Source organism: Parasteatoda tepidariorum, chromosome 2, assembly GCF_982258835.1.
Source record: "Parasteatoda tepidariorum strain Cologne lab strain chromosome 2, Ptep-v5.0, whole genome shotgun sequence".
Lineage (NCBI taxonomy): Eukaryota > Metazoa > Arthropoda > Arachnida > Araneae > Theridiidae > Parasteatoda > Parasteatoda tepidariorum.
Genome location: NC_141756.1, coordinates 21,650,621 through 21,670,505, shown reverse-complemented (window position 1 = coordinate 21,670,505; position 19,885 = coordinate 21,650,621). Strand labels below are relative to the sequence as shown.

At 28.4% G+C, this 19,885-nt stretch overlaps 1 protein-coding gene across 3 annotated transcripts; it reads left to right on the top strand.

Annotated features, from left to right (window-relative positions):
• The first annotated feature begins 1,712 nt into the window (after window positions 1-1,712).
• LOC107448334 (uncharacterized) lies at window positions 1,713-11,660 on the top strand. Of its 3 annotated transcripts, none has more exons than XM_016063489.4 (3): window positions 1,713-1,850; window positions 5,786-5,916; window positions 8,063-11,660. In XM_016063489.4, the coding sequence occupies exon 3, from the start codon at window positions 8,070-8,072 to the stop codon at window positions 9,555-9,557; it is 1,488 nt and encodes a 495-aa protein (XP_015918975.1). In that variant the 5' UTR covers window positions 1,713-1,850; window positions 5,786-5,916; window positions 8,063-8,069; the 3' UTR covers window positions 9,558-11,660. The 3 variants fall into 3 exon arrangements, with proteins under 3 accessions (XP_015918975.1, XP_071033335.1, XP_071033334.1); XM_071177233.2 differs by having other exon boundaries at window positions 1,720-1,850; window positions 5,835-5,916; XM_071177234.2 differs by lacking the exon at window positions 5,786-5,916 and having other exon boundaries at window positions 1,718-1,850.
• The last annotated feature ends 8,225 nt before the right edge of the window (window positions 11,661-19,885 follow it).

Sequence of the window (19,885 nt, the reverse complement as noted above, 5' to 3'; positions counted from 1 at the left end):
ATAAAATCTGGCGAGCAGCTATTTAAACGATCAAACACTTCGTTTGTTTATTTGTGGCTTGAAGTTAGGCTCGCAGAAAATGCCGTTCATGGGTTAAATTTAGTAGGCATAACACAACCTGTGACGTAGGCTATAGTATACCCAATTATAAAATTTTGCTGTGTAATATGTTATCTAAAAGTAATGAAGGGATAAACTATGTATCTATTATTTGAGAATAAAGTTTTCAAACAAGGAACTTATCATTTTGGAATTCTCCGGGAATTATAAATCAGGTAAGTGCAATGATTTTTACAATAAGAAATTTGCTTGTAAATATTTTTTTTTCATTTGATGATGGTTCTCTACAGAATGGTTTTTTACGTCTGATTAAGAACTGTAAGAATAATAAAAAAGAAACAATGTGAAAGTTTTTATTTCAATGTAAAGAATTCTTAAAATCGTTTATTTATCCTAAGAATTCTTTATTTTCAGTTTTTTAGTTTATAATTTTTTGATAAAAATTGTTCTCAAAATACTTTTTTTGAAAAATTAAATGGTATAACATTATGTGTTTATGTATTCTTCTTGTATATTCCAATGTTTGAAGTAATATGATTCAGAAAAGTATGGAATAAAAATTCGGTACTTCCGTATCAACGCCACCGCCGCTACAGATTTGACGGTTTTTAAGTGCCGCCAATCTACACTTAAAATTTTTGCGACGATTCATAAAATAAAACACTTTATTTAAAATCAAAATAGTCAATCGGATTTCGTTGGAAAATGAACCGAGATAGAGAGTTTACCATAGATTCAAAACAATCATATCGCCATATGAACTCTGATAAATAAGATTCCAAATGAAATAACATTTCCAAAACGTACGTTTACCAAGATAAAGTTTCATGTTGTGGGAATTGGGACATTTTCGTTTTTTCGGTAAAATATTTCCCTCCTGAAAAAATAAAATTGCATCTTGTTTTGTTTTTGGCAAATTCCAAAGACGAATTTTCGTAGCACTAAAAATGGCGACAAAAAAGAATTGTTTTTTTGTTTTTGTTTCGTCAGCATTCTTTATTTTACGTTTCTTAGTTTCTAAATAATGATTTTTATTGAAACTTGAAATTTTTTGATAAAAATTGCTGTCAAAAAAGTTTGTTTACAAAATTAAATTTCATAAAATTATGAGGCTTATGTATACTTTTTGTTCATTTTAATTTTTGAAGTAATATGATTCTTAAAACTATGGAATCTAAAGTTTAAATGGGCCTTTCATGTTATATCATTAAATTTAGTAAAACTATTTCTCGGGCATTAGGTTTTAACTCTTATAAGAATATACATATTTTTTTCTGTTAATGTACAAATATTTTTCCGATGTGTTTTGGATATTCCTTCTCTAATAAAAAGAGATACCATTTTGCTTTCGTTTGCATAAGAAAGAATATCAAGCATTTTTCTTTTTTTAAATTTAATTAGCCACAATAAAGAAGGAACGTTGCAATGCTACGTGCTACATTAACGACGTCTCTAGAGTAACTGAATGACTGTTCATATAGAAATCGCAGGTATTAGTCTCATACAACAACGCCCCCTATAGTTCTTTGCGATCGCGAATCCTGATTGAAGAAATGATTTTAGCTCAGGCAGTGACTATGTCTCATAAAGTTGTTTGCCTTTGTATCGATTGCTTTTCTGTTGAGCAAATACAAGCAGCTCGAAGCGTTTCCATTTTTATGGTAAATATTTATTCCGCACTTGTTCAAACTCATACTAGAGTTTAAATTTCTTAATTTTAAAAAATATGAATATTTTTTCATCATTTTTCTAAACAAAAACTTCACTTTTTTCTCGTTTTTTCCTTTAATGTACGAAAAGTTTTTGATATCCAATGTGTTTTTTATGTTTATATTTCTTTATTATGCAATGTTTTTTTATTTGGTGCTGAAAACCTTTATCAAATAATTAAACATTAATTATCGTATCTTAGAGACTTGAGGTCTACATTAATCTTACGCTTAATAGTAGAGATTCATGTATAAAACTTTTAATTTTCTAATATTTTTTCCAGCATAGAAAAGCATGTTAGATTGTTTTTGATCACTGAGTAAATAATTTGACATTTTCCGTTGAAATTTATTGCTGAAAACAATAAGCATGATTATTTTTCATGATAAAACTTACAAAATACACAGATTCATTCGGTTAGGGATTATTTTTAATTTAGTTCATATTAAAATTTATTGTATGTTTCCACAATTTAGTAGATTCTTGATAAATCAGCTATTTTAACCACACAGATTTCAACCATGTATTTTTAAATGATTTGTATCAGGATCTTCTAATTTCCGTTTAAATAATTACTTTATTGATACATGTTTATAGTACTTTGAGTTTACTTTTTGAATAGCATCTGAGAATTCACATCACTCAATATTTTATTTAAAAAATATATTGTGGTTCACATCAAACAATCTAATTGCTCTAAATACCCCAAAATGACAATTTTACTAACATTTATGTACAGCATAGATGCATCCCAATTTGTGTTAGGTTCTAAAATAAATCCGTATACGATGAGTATTTAAATAATTCAAGGGAAAATAGAAATTTCATTTAGACTGTGGTTATTTATATAAATGTTTACAATTCTACTTTAGATATTGTAAAATATGAAAAAAAATCTACTAATAAATCTAGGAAGCATATTATTCAAATTCTATATAAGAAAAAAATGGCACCATGGGTGCAAGTCTTCCGTCCCCAGGGCGGCTTTTCGTCTTTCAAAAATTTCCGCGGACGGAAGTAAGACGAAAATCGGAAAAAAAAATTTCTGTCCTTAAAAATATTTTTTAGATCTACGTTATTGGTCTACTTTCTTATGACCTGTTGTTATTTTATCATAAGACACATGAATAAATATTTTTTGTACAGTATTTAAACTTGATGTATTATGGTAAAGATTTCTTAGATAGTTTGCATATGGCGAGGGGGTATTGTGTATATTAGGTATTTCAGTCAAAATATTTTCAGTCTTGGCCTTTTTTCCAACTTGCACCCATGCTAGTTACTGGTAAAGCAGTTATGAAATATTCCTCATAGATGCTCATCTACTCAAACATAACTTTTGCATTGTGCATTGATAATTTGTTTGAATTTTTGCGAAACCAACGGATTCGAAAAAAATCATTTTCAGCACGTGAAATACTATTCTATTTTAATCAGAATTCCGTGCTCATTAAAATTTGACGAAGTTATTTAAATATCATAATGTTAACGGGAAAATCATTATTCTCAGTTATTTCTCATTATCATACTTCATCATGTTTGATGGCCAATGCAGGGGATGTAATGTTAAGTTACATTTCATTAACTGGAGTTCACATTTACTTGAGAAGCATTTACTCATTTAAACTAATGATACATATGGAATAGCAGATTTGTATAAAAAAGAACAAAATCTTTATCTTATATCATATTAACTTTCAGTATACCCCTTACTGAAATGCCTCAGAGAGCATTTCATCATCATATTGATCACTTTTTTATTGAAGTTCTACCCAGTGAATGCATAATTGTATTTAAAACTACTCATTATTGTTAAACGTGAAAAATACAACTCTAGTATAAGGCGTTTTCTTCAAGTTTGTAATTGTTTAATTTGAGAACTGACAGTCTCATTTTTACTGGCACGGATACTTTTACAAAATATAATATACATTTATGTTTAACTGTAGCGATAATACACACATAAAAGATAAATATATTTTTTTAGAGAAATAATTTCTTAAACTAATATCTGTCTAAAAATTTTTTTTTAAGGAGAAAGAAGAAAGAAATTATACTTATTTGCACAAAAAATTGATTTAAAAACAAGAAACATGTTCCGTAAAAATAATTATTTCATTAAACCGCAATTTTATTAAACGCATTTTATTATTTTTCTTAAAAAATACAATTTCAAAACAAAATTTTTCATTTTAATCGCAAAACCTATTTTTTCATGATTCGCAAAAACTAAAACTTATATTTCCTGTAACCTATAAATATATTTTTCAAAAAAAGATTTGTGACAGTTTTTCTTAAAAAATTCGAGTATGAATACTCGAAAACTAAAATTATTTATCGAAAAAAAATGAAAAATACTTTTTCTTTTATAAATCTAAAAATTATTTCTCTAGAATTTAAAGCAGAATTTAATTCTAGAACAGAACTTTTTCTTAAACTAAAAAAACAATTTTTATAAGCATGCAAAAAATTACTTTTTTTTGAAATTCAACATAGGAAACTTATTTAAATAAAGTTATTGTTTTTGTTATTAAAAACTAATTTACATTTTAATTAAAATATAAATAAATTTTATATCTGTATTTCTAAAACAAATGTTGTTTAATAAAAAATGAAAAAAAATTTTTCATCTCTATGAAACATTTTTTAGGATAATTTTCAGAAAATAATTAAAGGACTCACAAAATGACTTTTCTTGATAATGGATTCTTCAGTATAATAAACTTTTAGAGTCTAAGATAAAAAATTAATTCCTTTGAAACTTTAATCAAACAAATGAACTAATTTAATAAAATACAAACTATATTCTTTAAAGAAGAATGTAGTAAGTAGAAAAGTTTCATGAACTTCCAGTGCAGATAACGTTAAGGCTAGATAGGAAAACTGAGTTGCGATGAATAATACATGCCAAGCAAAAACTCTGATTTGATATAAAAACTTACAGGTATTCACAAAAGGGGATGTTTTTGTGCATTTCACACAAGTGCACCACATCTAATGAGAACACTTTTTCAAAGAATCATCACAAAATATAAAACCTTTGTTCAATTTTATTTAAATTCTTATTTTACAACCGTATTATAACTAATTCCCTTTTAGAACTTTCAATTTATTCTTAATTCTGCTATTATATATGACATAACTTCTTTGTTTATTGACGAATTTTACAAGAAGTGATAGTAAAAATGTATTAAAAAATCAAGTAAATATCTTACATTAATTAAGAAATGGCCGCTGGAATCTGAAATATATATTTTCTTATCTCTATACAAATCAAGTATCTATCAAGTAAAAATAGTATATCAATAGACTCAGATCTTTACGCTTAATTCTGAAAATAATGTATAATTAAGTTCCATATTGAAGAAAAGTTTATCCGAGTCCGAGCTTAATCCTAAACTCTCTCTCGTTTTGTAATCAGTATTCATAAAAGTCTGTAGACACTTTTGAATTTAACTCCCAATTTGAAAATAAAGTAAGTTATTATAATTTTTATAATATCAAATTATGAAATGAAGTATTTGCAGTGGGAAAAATTCGCATTTTATGTCTCTTCGATTTAAAAAATTTATTTGTAATTTAAAAAAAGAAAAGAGAATTCATATATAATTGATAACATAATGCACATGTCCACCATTAACTATACGTGTATTGGCGTCAAATGTCCGTTTTGACATCACACCAGATCGGGTACTCCCTCAAGCAAACCATGTATACCCAACCTAGATAGAGAACCAATATTTTCAGGCTCCCGTTAGAGGACGTACTCGAGCGTTGCGATCGCGAATAGTATTTTGCTCACTCTTTTTGTAAAAAATATTAGCTATATTTTTGGTTATTTTAATTAAATTACCTTCACATTGTTGAATTATAAAACAAACAAAAACGAATTGGGATATATTTTAGTTTAGTTTTTAATATCGATTAGAGATAATAATGGTTACTCAGTTCCTCTCCTTGTCTACCACAATTATAGTTTATTATTGTTTGTTTATTATTATATTGTTTGTTATAGTATATTATTGTTTGCCAAGCTCCTCTCATACCGTTTTTCAATCATCTAGAAATTGGTAGACTTTTGACGCCACTTAAAACAGCGGACGATTGTTATGCTTAAGCCATAGTTGATATAGTTAAGGACTCTACGTAAGTTAACACATAGATTAATAATATTTGCGTTATCTTTAATTGTATCCATACAGCTTGGAATGTCTAAATCATGCACGATATTATTATGTTGATATGTTAATAATCTACCTTTAAAAGCAACTTTAAATAAAATCAGGTTCAGATTATGTTTAGCTTTATGAAGCTGTAGCCTGGTTTCTTTACTGTACTTACCACAAATTTCACATTTTATTTGTTTGTCTCTCTTTTTCTTTTGAGGAACTATTATGCTTTCATCAAAAGGGATATTGTCTGACGAAAGGGTATTTTTCTATCAGCTCAGCTTTTTTATATCTCGTAATGCATTGTATTTTTAGTTCTTTAGCAATATTATATAACTCTGGTAGTTTAGGTTTGTTTAATTTATGTAAGAGCATTTGATCTTTTCTAGTGTATTCACCACATTGTTTGAATTTAATCTTCTTAATTCTTTCTTTCTTTGTTTCTGCTATTATATCCTGATCAAATAGAAACATTTTATTAATTTTCTTATTTTCTCTTTCTTTTTTCTGTTTTATAATTTCTCCTATTAACTCATGTTTAGTATAACTCTTACGCTATTACTTTTATTTCTTAAGGATAAGCAGATTATGACATAAAAACTCAAATCTACTCAACTAAAAGATTCTTAGATTTGAATAATCATTTTACTCAGTTAACATTGCAACCTAATATACTATTTTTACTTTTTGTTCAATTTTTAGTTGCTTTAAAATTAGTTCATGTTTTTCATCAAAATGTTTAGTGACATTATGTAAAGTTAATTCCTCTGAACAGGTTTGACTGGAAATAATTTTGTTTAAGTTCATCATAAAAATAAATATAACACATTTGCTAGTCTAGTAGCGAAATATAAAAACTTGTTGAAATAATTTTTTCAGTGTTTTGACAAATTTCTTTGTTTACTCTTTTTTTTTAATATGCATGAAAAGATTGCAAATCTTAATTTCTGCACTTAATTTTACTCTTCAATTTTAATGAAATCATTAAAAATGGAATGCAGATAAGTTTCATACATTAACTTTTACAATCTGAATGGCGTTAACTTTTAACAATCTGAAAATGTTTTTATTTTTAAAAAATCCAACCTGGGTGTGCAACAATTGTCTGATAATTCTATTGGCGAGCTCTGTTAATTAATACAATTTTATCAGTGCTTACATTATAATAAAATTGTTTTTTAGTAATTTTTTATTTTATTTATTGATTCTTTTAGGAGGGTAAATAATTTGCACTGTTGCTGATGTCATATGTATAATCAATGATAAACAATCATACTATTTTTATAGTCCTTAATTTTTTTTATAAAAAAAAACTTCATTTTTTCCTTAAAAAAATTAAAAGTTCTTAATTTTTGCTTTGTTGAAAGAGAGGGAACCCTGTTATTATATGTAATTAGAATTTTACTCATAAAAGTAGTCTGAATGCGCATAAGAGTGAGTATGCACATAAGAGATAAGAGTCATACTGGTGAGAAACCTAATTCTTGTAGTTTCTGCAATAAGAGATTTTTCATGATGTTCTAGTCTTACTGAAATAATCACGTTCATATTGGTAGATGTGAAAAGAGTTTTTACAGAAGACTCATCTAAATAATCACTTGCGCACTCATACTTGTGAGAAACCTTATGCTTATAGTATTGGTTATAAGAGTTTTTCAGAAAAGAGATGTTTAACAGTACATGATCGCATTCATACTGGTGAGAAATTTTATTTTTGTAGTAAATGCAATAAGAGTTTTTCTGAAAAGTGTTATGTAACTGTATACAATCGCATTCATACTGGTTAAAAACCTTATTCCTGTAACATTTGTAATCAGATTTTTTCTCCTTACAAAGTTAATTCCTAATACTGCATCATTTTAAGAAACAAGTTGCCAACAAAGTAATTTTCAGAATAGTTTATCTAAAAGAATAATAATAATTCAATGTATTTTTGATGCATGGGGCATTTTTGACGTCCAAAATAGAAACTTGCAGACAATTAAAGTTCATTAACAGTGTAATAAGAGTATTTCAGAGAAGAGTAATCTGACTCTTGTACTTAAAATTGCTTGTACTTGTTTGTACTTAAAATTGCTAATGGAATGGTCTCCTGTGATTTAAGATTCACTTATTTATTTCAGAAACTAAATGTTTAGAACAAATCCCCATCCAGTCTATTATGGAGTGTCATCAGGTACATTGCACTCCATGGAATCCTTATTCAGCCAGCAATTACCAGTTGGGAGAGTCTGCTTCAGTCAATCATCCAACAGAAGCCCCCAAGACAGATATAATGGAAAACCAGTGATTTGTTCCATCAATAAAACATTTGAAGGCTTTGGGTCTAAAATACCAAATAATGGACAATTGGCCCTCTTTCCATTCATAACTCCTGACTTGTGTAACGAAAGTGAGGCCGTTGATGCGTTCCGTGCCAATGTGTTATGTCCATTACAAAGTTATCTTAATTCGTACAGAATATTCAGAGATGTGCCCCAACCCCCGACTAACTTGTTCTCTCCAGACTTTCAGCTGTGCGATGTTGAAGATTTCCCTTTTCTATGTGTCGAAATTAAACCTTGCAATGCCTTTTGCAAGGCCGACATCACCAGATTTGATACGATGACTCAGCAAGATCGAGCAGAAGAGTTAGCTAAATATACTCCTCTTCCTGAAGGTATAGTTGCAAAAAGATTCCTAAAAAGCATAAAAAGACAAAAAAAAGAAGGTGGAGAAAAGGAATGTATTGGGCAGTTTAATTTTCGACTTGCACTAAGACGATTAAAAGTGTATTTATATAATATGAGATATACTGAAGCTTATGGAATACTGTCTACATACATTCATACTTTTTTTGTAATACTGAAACGAGGGCAGGAAAATAAATCTGATGAATTGTTAGTGTCTCCAGCTGTAAAATTTAATGACTCTAATATACTTCAAAGAATAGGAGAATTTATATACAAGGCACAAACAGCTGTGAGAGATCCCATTCTAGAAAAAGAAAAACTTATCTTATTGCCCTTAAACAAAACTATTGACTCAAAGGGTCAAAAAAGAGGGATCACGAAACCTGGTGGGAAGAGGAGGAAGAAAGATGAAAAAAAATGTAGCCAAAATCTGGGACGCAGTGTGAGTATGGGAAACGTTATTGGAGTTGGCAGAAATGGAAGCGTTGTTGAACTCTTTGATGAAAAGAACCAGTTATTTGCTGCAAAGCTAGTTGGTGACAAGTCCAAGGATAATATTAAAAATGAACTAGACCTTGAACTGAAAAATGAGGATAATATCTATAAAATTTTGAAACCATTACAAGGTGACATTGTGCCAAAGATATATTTTAGTGGATTTATGGAAGGCAGGCATGTAATAGTGATGGAGTACCTTGAAGCTCAATCAATAAATATGCTTCATCATCTATCTAATGAGCAAAAAGGCGCAGCTCTTGCTGCGTTAGAGAAGATCCATCAATTAGGAGTTCTCCATGGAGATATAAGGGAGGAGAACGTTTTAATGCATAAATGTAATGACAAGCAAGCCTACATAATTGACTTTGGCTTTGCAACAGAGTGCAACTCATTTAAAGCGTTTGCCAAAGAAAAACAGGAACTAAAAAATATTCTTGGTATGAAATAGAATATATATATATATATATATCAATGGTCATTTTCCTTATTTATTTGATAAACCATTGATATATTTGTATACAATGACTGAATGTTTGCTAGTTTAGTGTATACTTTAGAAGAAAAAAAATTTTTTATAAAATTAAGTTATACTTGTAGGATAGGTTAATTTTACTTATTTTTTTCTGTCTGGCTGGAAAGCAAATAGTGCAAAGTATTTTTGTATGTTTTTGCCTAATATTTTATGATAAAAAATTCTAAAATGCGCACTTAAATGTATATTTGACTTTGTGAGTTTCTTGTTATATGACTTATGGAAAATTTCTTCAAGCTCTGTATTTTTTAGTTTCTTGTTGTTGGACTAAAGTAAAAAGTTTACAGCTGTCATACTTCATAATTTCCTCTGTGTTGTATAATTTTAGAATTTCTTTTAAAAAATGAGCATTTTTTTAAATTTCTTTTTCTGATTTTTTTTTTTTTTTTTATACTTTGAAATAAATACTAAGATATCTTCCATGAGCAGGTTATTAAATTAATTTCACTTATTAAAAAATTATTTTGGTTGTTGGTGTTTTAATTTTTTTGGAAGGGGGGCACACACATCATTGTTTTTCTTTTTTTTGACTAATTAGTCACTAAAAAAATTATATGGAAATCAGGGAGTTTATTTATACACTCTTGATAAAATCATGAAATATTGATGCATTATAAGCAACGAGATAGATGTGTTAAATATATAAATCATTATGTATAAATTTAACCCTTTCAAAAACTATTTTTAATGTGTTACATACAATTAATATTACATTTTCTACCTTATATTCTTTATGTGTAAAGATTTTTTTAGAGACCACCCTTTAAATTATTTTCCTAAAAAAATTAAGGACAAAAGTTAGATAATTCAGAAAATGTAATAAAAACTTTTAAACATGCGGTAAAGCTACAAATTTAAAGATTCCAGAACATCATCTTAACCCTAGCAACGTCATCATATGTATCCCACCTTGCTATGGATTCTTTTTCATTCTCATTTGTAGAATCCCATAAAAAATCTTCGATCCACATTTGGAAGTCCATACTCTGTAAAAGATTTTACAATAACTATAGTATATAAGATTATGAAATTTGTCCTACAACATTCAATAATGTGTTCAACATTCAATATAGCATTGTTTTGCAGTATACATATATACAGTGTGTAAGCATTTTTTCCATTGTTTTATTATTAATTTTTAGAATTCTCAAACTACTTTATACTATACTTTAATTTATGTTAAACAAGAAATTTTAAAATGCAGTGTTTGCCATCTTGTATTGTATATCTTTTGTTTAAAAGGTAACTAAAAAATGTGTGGCTAGACAGGAACAGTTGATTAATTTTACTCCATTTTATTAAATATGATTTGCTGCTTGAAAAGTCAAATTTTTATGAAATCAATCAAATAAAATACTGAGTTATTTAGTGAATATAAACAATCTAGTCCTTTTTAAGTTAAAGGGAAAAAAAAAATTATGATTCCAGATTTACATTTCTATTCAATAGTGCAACATAACTTGTGAGCTCGTATTATCTGCCTTGTGTTATATATATCGTTGAAGTAAAATGACTTGTGTGATTTTACTCGTCTTTATGAAACTATGTGAACTGCTGTAATGAAATTACAAGAAGTACCTACTTAAAAAAAAAAAGTTTTGTCTATCCAAAACATTTAGTGACTAAATATGTGCCTAGTTTTAATAAATATTTGACCTCAATAATTTTTTTTTGTACACGCACTAAATAACTAAAGTTTTGTCATTGACTATTTTTCACACTTTGCAATAGTATCCTGTGCTGTGTATTACAAAACTGTTTATATACTTCTATGTGCGGAACATAGAGTAAATTTTTGAAACATTGTTAGAGTTGTTTATATAAAAACAAGCAAATCAGATGAACGCTGTATAATAATGCTGCTTCATGCAGAGATTTGTATGGCATAACAAACTAAAGAAAAAAAATGTTTTTACATTTATTAAAAAATTTTTACTTCTATTTTTTAAGTGATGTGATGATTCTTTAAGTCTATAAGAATATTAGGAATTTGAATAAATTGTAAAGAATTACTTGTAAGTATGCTTGTTTTTATTCTGTGTTTTAACATATAAGATTTAAACAAAACAGTTCAGTAAACAGACAATCTTTCATGAATTATCAGGATGAAATTTATGTTAGGTAAGATTGAACCATATTTCTAAAAAAAATTAAGTTATGAATTTCTTAATGAAAAAATTTGTGAACTTGAAAATTGTTCACATGAGCTATGTTCAGTCTTTAATGTTTGAATTCGTATAATCAAGCTAACATATATTTCATTAAAACTGTGCTAAAAATATCATAGTCACTAATGCAGGGTGCATAGCGTTTTTGAAAAGTGCTTAAAGGTGCTTAATTTTGATTTTCTTTTTATAAAAGCCCTTAAAGGTGCTTTTTTTCATTGGGTGTTTTTAAAAAGTGCTAAATTTTCCCTTTTTCAAAATGAGACTTTTCCTTTATTATGTTGATTTTCTCTACGAGTTATGCAAAAAGACACAGTTCACATTGTTCTATTCAACGTTTTCGAAATGAATTCAACCCCGATCTATTTCAGTGCATTGTCAGTTCGTAGTGTATGAAAACGCCATTCGTATTTCTTGATTCAAAACTTCATGATTTTTGACAATTGTTAAAAAAAAATGCCTTAAGTTTTTTTTCTTCCGACATGACGGTTAAAACAAGATAAAACCGTCAACTGTCCAACAAACTTTCCAACCCCGCATAATTATGATATTTTTTTTAAAGTGCTTATTTTTTGTTGAATAATTTGGCTACGCCCCCTGTAATGGTAAATCTGGGTTATGATTCCTTGAAAACCTGAAATTATCAGGGAATTTTTTTATGCTGGAAAAATCAGGGAATTTTAAAGAAAAGCTGGAAGTTTTTTCTTAGATATTTTTTTTAATTTCACTAATTTAAATTATTTACTAATTTTCTTACTTTAAATTCTTTTATCCATTATACCCACATTTTTTAGATGGAAATATATCTCCAAATAGTTAAAATGTCATCAACTTAGCTATACTTTGCTTGCATCAAGATTTGCTCCATTATAACCCTGTTAAACTTGAATGTCACTTAAAATTCTCTCATGGTTTCTAAACAATGGGACTGTAATTTAAGAAAGGCTAAGATTGTGCTAGACGTGGTTTATATATTTGCTTCTGTTTTAAAATTCTGTCCGTGGGGTGAATCCATTTATGGCTCAAGTTAGATCTGATGCTTTGGTAGTAGTTTTTTTTTCTATTCTGACAGAATGGGTCAAATTGTTTTTGTATTTTTAACTTAATAAAATTCTCCAAAAATTGGTAGTTATAATTTAATAATAATAGATTTCATAATGCACTCTTTTTCTGAAAGCTTTTGTGTTCCCATTCAAAGAAATCTGTAAATTATTTTTTCTCAGCAAACTAACTAATCACACACTTCTTTACAATCTATGAACAGCAATGTTTGTTACAATTGTTGCATTAATGCTAATTTTTTCTATTTCATTTTAACGTTTTATAACATATTTTAATTTAAAATAAAGTTTTTTTTAGAACTAACTATATATATTAACATTTAATTTTACTGTTTTGTTGGTAAATATTTGATTTTTAATTCAAAATTCGAATTGTATAGTTATCACTATATCAAAAGTTTGTAAACGTTGCTTGCATTCCAGAGATGATATTTCCAAAACTATACCTCCTTTTACCCTAAAAAGCTGACAAAGACTAGGGAATATATAGGAAACATATTAAATGATGTATCTGAACATAAAATATAAATTTTTTAAATTCATATGTGTTTAGTCGGTAGAAGGAAAATGTAACTTAGTGTTTTAGTTATGCGCTGTTCAAGATTCTAGTTGTTAAAACAAAAACAATTATCTATGCTAAACTAAAAAACTGTGTGTTTAGATTGGAATTCTTTAAATGTTTCAATTTCAAATAAGAAAAAAAAATCAAAAAAGTATAAAATTTTAAGAATTTTATCTTTTTTTTCTATAGAGTATAAAACAAAAAATTGACAATTTTACATTTGTGACATTTATTTTAGTATACTGAATCTCTTGGAGTCAGTACCCACCCAGCCTTCAAAAAATCGATTTTTACATTTTTGAAATCTCTTAATCAAGAGCTTTCCAAAGATGTATAGTTTTATGTATTTACTCAAATTTAAAGCTGTTAAATTTTAATTTCAAAAAGTAAACAAACGCTCCTCTAGCTGTGCCACGCCCACATGTCCCGCAGTGGACTGATCGTTAAGACACGGTTCCCAGCAGATTACTGAAGTCAAGCATCACTGGCTGCGGTCAGTGTGAGGGTGGGTGACCACTTGGATCAGTCTGCGTAGGGACGGAGGGTGTGCGGTATTGGTCCTCGTTAAACTGTGCTACCGTAAAGTGCTCGACTTCGCGCGCCGGTCGTCGGGCTACCGAAGCGGGGGTGCCATCCCCTCCGCAGAGGACCAAAATTGTGATGGCATGTCTTCGGATCATCCATCGGAATGTTTCCCAGACCGTCGCCAATAGCCCATTGTGCAGCTCTAGTGCGACGTAAATTAACAAAAACAATCAATAAGCTAAAACTCAAGTCGAAAATTATAATGAAATAGTATCGCTACTTTGTTTCGTTAACACTAAACATACCATAGCCGGTAATTCTATGTTATATTGTGTTGTAAAATGTTGGTATGTTTCGTGTTAATATCAGTATTTTTAGTTTACTTGGTATTAATACTTACCTTAGATATTTTTTTGATGCTGAGCGTTGATATTTCTTTCGGTGCTATTGTCACTTTCTATTATTATTTGAGGATTTTAAAACTCACGATTTTCTTCTTTTTTTTTCCTTCCACGCAATCGTTTAGAACCTTGTTTAGTTAGTTTGACAGTTACTTTAATAAAACAGTTCTTTCTTAATTTGCTAGATAGAAATTTTGCTATCTTAAAACACATGCCATGACGAAAAAGAAAGAAAGAAAAGAAAAATTGACAGAGAACTCTCTTCTTAACCTCTTGAGATGAGAATTTTAAATAAGAGCAGAAAAAGCGATTTTTACTCAGAAATATTTAGCCTAGATGAAAGCAAACTTATTAAACATTTTTTAAATAAATTAAATTTTTTTAATTAACATTTTCAGCTAAAAATATCTCTGTATATTAAAATTATTATATTAATTTTATTGTATTAATTTTAACTGTATATTATATTAATTTTATTTAATTAACATTTTCAGCTAAAAATATCTCTGTAGGGGAGAGTGGGGTCAATTGTAACATTTTTTACTTAACTATTTTTAACTAACAAAAAATCCAATATATTATTAGTATTAATTGACAGACGAGTAAAGTAAACTATCCTCTACTAGAAAAAAAATAAATACTTATTTTAAATATTATTATATTAGTTATTAACAATTTTTGACAGTCGTGCACTTGTTACAACTGTCCCCACTTACGGGGTCAATTGTAACAGTTCATAAATTCAACTAAAACATAGTTAATTATACATATTATCATAGTTGTGATGTATTTTTTTATTGATCAAAATAGTAGTGATATTTTAGGAGTAAAAATAATAATGAGCAGAGATCTAAAGGGTTAAACTTTTAACTTTAAGGGGTTAAAAATTTTAATTTATGCTGTGAAAGGTGACAAATAAAATAACGCACATGCAACATAATATAAATGATATAGGAAACTATTGGTGGTTCTTAAAGAGTTAAGTAATGGTTTGTAAACATAAGATTATTTATTTTCAGCTGTTGCATTCGTCCCTTTACTTATTGTTACAATCGTCCCCAAGACGCCATTTCAGCTTCATTTGTTTAAAAAAAATGGTAGTTAATTAACAAAACTAATCTTTTTTTTTTTTGAAATGTTAATTAAGGTGTCCACTTTCATGTTCGGTTAATAATTTTTATTTGTTTAAACAAAATTATGTACTTTGTTACAATATAATATTCTAATACCAAAAAAAGTACTTAAGCGTGAAAATATCTTTTGTGATATAACTCTTTCAAAAGTACATAAAAATGGCTGCCAGCAGGGGTGTACATGTAGATTTATTAAATATACCTTGTGCGCCACCTAGGAACCAAATCTAGAACCCGACACTCGAAATTTTTGCTCTGTTACAATTGACCCCACTCTCCCCTATATTAAAATTATGTATTATATTAATTTTATTGCATTAATTTTAACTGCATTACATTAATTTTATTTAATTAACATTTTCAGCTAAAAATATCTCTATATGTTAAAAAATTGCAAGGGCTAAAAATATAGAAAGACTTGAATTTACGAAAATGTGTAGAAAAAACGATAAGAGGAGTACGATGGAATAAAAAAAATTAACATTCGATAGTTAGTTCTAGAATAATTAACTATTAAACTTGTAGCGGGAAATGCCTTACGGACCGAAATGATTTCTAAATTATGTATTATTGGTTGGATTCAAAGGTTCAAAACCAGGAACACTAGGGCTCCGCGGGACATATTTTGGCAGCCGTTAAGGTAGAATGTCCCTAGGAGATACTTTAACGCATTTTTTTACCTACTTTCTACACTTTGAGAATTGGACCATTTCATTATGGAAAAATACTTGATGGTCTGGAGAGGCATCATAATAAATAGCCGTATGACCTCCCTCCATGACTTTTAAAGTGGCGTTGTTACTGTTTTTTTTTTGTTGTTTTTTTAACAATCAATATTTTTTCTTGGAATCCCGTGTTCCCACTTTTAGCACTTTGCAAGTGGCGTCATTACTTTTTTTTTAATTTTTTTTTACTATCAATATTTTTTCTTTGAGTCCGAGATTCAGTTGGTTCTGATTTCATTTTAATGGACGACAGTGTGCTTTTAGCCCTTATGCATGAAAAGTCTGCGTCATCTATGCTTTGCAATTATGAGTGGACAAATTCCTGACAAACAGTTACTTCTGAGAAAGAACTTTTCTGCCAAGTTCACTATTTTTTTGAGAAAAATATCAGGTTGAACTAGAACTATTGAATTTCTCTTTTTCTCTCTCTCTTTTCCCTCATCACCTTTGGCAGATTTCATGATTTTGTTGATTGGCTTTTGTTAATATAAATAATAATGAAAAAGGCAAATATTGATTACAAAGCCAGCCGTTCGCTTTACATGATGAGCTGAGTGTCTAAAGGACCATTTTTAATGGAAGTGCGTTTTTAATGGCATCGCATGCGAATGAGGTTGGGATTGGTGTAAAAAACTTTTCCGCGAGAAACTCACCAATAAAGTCTTGCATTCTGAACTTTTTCCCTTGTGAAAAAAAATCGCATTCAATGAAAGTGGCCTGTTTCTTTAATCTTTGTAAATACTTGTCTCCAGTTTTGCTGTTATTCGAATCCTGATTGACGAGTGTTTTTTTTTTATAGCCACGGTCGCACTGTCTTGGCTGACCGCCCTCTTATAACCCTTAACTTTGGCGATCTGGTGAAATGGGTGATTGCCAAACGAAATCTATCGCCAACTGCTTGGATGCCCGCTTTTTGAACGTGATTGAAAATGGCGAAAATGTTTGAGCTGGAAAGATGTAACGAATACGCTAGGAAATACATATTTTTTACTACAATATTTTTATTCATGCAAAGTGATTTCTAGAAACTGGACATTAGTATTGCAGCGCTTGCTGAATTAATATAAAATAGCTCTTGGTGTCGACATTTTTACTGGCTAGCATTGCATATTGCAGGTATCATTTTCATCACTTTTCTTAGCATTATTGTCGGATCTGTGTTTTTATTTAAAGCAAGAATTTTTGTTGTTAATTATAAAGATTATTTTTGTGTGTGTGTGTGTGTATTGAATATTATTTGAAAGGAAATATGAATGACAAATAAGTTATAACTGTAATAAAACAAGGTTGGATGGAAACCACTTTTTTGTTTCTTATGAGTAAAAGGTTAAATTAATAATATTTTGCACCGTGATTTTAAGGTACGCATTAAAATTATCAACTTTTCTTGTATGAATATGCTTTAGTGGTATTAAAATAAAAATATTGATTCACATTTTTTTCATTGTTGGTTTTAAAAATTAGTTTACATGTGTTAAAGTTCTCTGTTTACATATTTTATTATTTGTTTGATGCTTCTATGATTACATTACTACTATAAATGATTTTTTTAAAATTTACAATAATATTGAAAAGCACAAGTTGTATTGTAACACAAATTGTGCTTCGTGATTTGTATATTCAGTTGCAATGCTTCTAGTTTAGTTCTAGGTTGTTATCATCATCAGTTACATATGGAAATAAGGCTCCTGCATTTACTGAATTTCTCACAGTTCTGACCTGAGTATTGTCACGACTACCAGGTCAGTCTTGTTGAAAATCCAGTTTTGATCCTTCAGTACCTACAGAAATAGAAATCTAGGTGAACCAAATGAATGTTATGAATAAAACTGATTGGATTAGTATACATTTTAATTTGTTTTAATGATGTAGTTAATAGTACTAGGGTAAATTAGAGTTAATATATTATATATAGTTTACATTTCTTATTATTTGTGAGATTCTGCTTATTAAACATTACTATAAGTGACATCTTGAAAATTGATATTATAGTTTGGAATAATACGAAAGGAGTAGAATAAAATTTTGATGGTTGATAGGAAGCACAAATATGTAACACTTGTAATGTAATGATGTGTTGTTTTGTTATAGGTTGACTTTCTTATCAACTCATAAAACGCATTATTTTAAAGCTCCTTCAACAACCTCAGTGTGCCTGTATGTCTGAAGTGGGAGTTATGTGTAATTTGTTAAATTACTTCTGTGTATTGAATTTTCTTGAATGTTATTTGAAAGGAAAAAGGAGTGACAAATGAGTTATAACTTTAATAATACAAGGTTGGAAGGAAACCACTTTTAAATTTCGTATGAGGAAAAGGTTAAATTAATAATATTTTGCACCGTGATTTTAAAATACCCAATAAAATTATCAACTTTTTTTGCATGAATATGCTTAAATGGTATTCAAATAAAAATATTGATTCCCATTTTATTATATTGTTGGTTTTAAAACTTAGTTTACATGTGTTAAAGTTCTCTGTTTACATATTTTATTATTTGTTTGATGCTGCTATGATAACATTACTACTATAAGTGATATTTTTAAAATTTAGAATAATATTGAAAAGCACAAGTTGTATTGTAACACAAATTGTGCTTCGTGTTATGTATATTCAGTTGCAATGCTTTTAGTTTTGTTCTAGGTTGTCATCATCATCAGTTACATGTGGAAATAAGGCTCCTGCATTGACTGAATTTTTCACAGTTCTGACCTGAGTATTGTTACGACTGCCAGGTCAGTCTTGTTGAAAATCCAGTTTTGGTCCCTCAGTACAGAAATAGATATTTCTAGGTGACCCAAATGAATGTTATGAAGAAAGCTGATTGGACTAGTATACATTTTGACTACTTGAAAGTAATGTTGATTAAAATAATGTTTTGAACATTTTAATTTGTTTTAATGATATAGTTAATAGTACTTGGGTAAATTTGAGTTAATAAAGTATATAGTAGCATTTTCTTATATCATCCTTTTTTTTATATTGTGATTGATTAACTCAACACCTTAGTACATTATCTCTCTCTTCTAATAATAAATGTTTTTAAAAAAGTTAATTAAAAAATTTTTTAAAGCGCAGAATATAGAAGTGATGGAAATATAAATATTATTCTATTATAAACTTAATAACTAGAGTTGATTTGTTATAAAAAGCAATGAAAAAAAAAACAATTTTTTTTTCGGGTTTACCCTGATCTCAGTGTAAAATCATTGAGATCTAGTCATATGGCTCTGTTTTCCTCTACCCCTATAATGGCTCTGGTATTGCAATATAAATAGTATTTTAGAATGTTTTGTTTCATTTTATTACATAAAGTGTCTTAACATTAAAAAGAAATATCAGCACTTTTGTAATTTCAAACATGATTGTTCTAAACTGTTGTCAAATTTTTGTCATTTTGTTTTCAAATTTTTGTAGCATGCCTATCATATTTATATCTTGTAATCTAAAACTTTCAAAAGTTAAATAGGCGCCTAATAAATATTTAGAATTATGAATGAAATGTATGACTGTCACTCACATCGAAAAGTATTACTTTTGGTATTTTATTTATCTTAACTGCTTTTAAAGAGCTCCTGTAAAAGAAGAATTTTACATTTTGTTCATAGACTAAAAATTTTATTTATTTAATTTGTAAAATGTACTGGATTTTTCTTATAATGTAGGTAGCTGT

Excerpts from the sequence above, each read along its gene's own strand:
- LOC107448334 (XM_016063489.4), top strand. The coding sequence starts at position 8,070 with ATGTTTAGAACAAATCCCCATCCAGTCTATTATGGAGTGTCATCAGGT.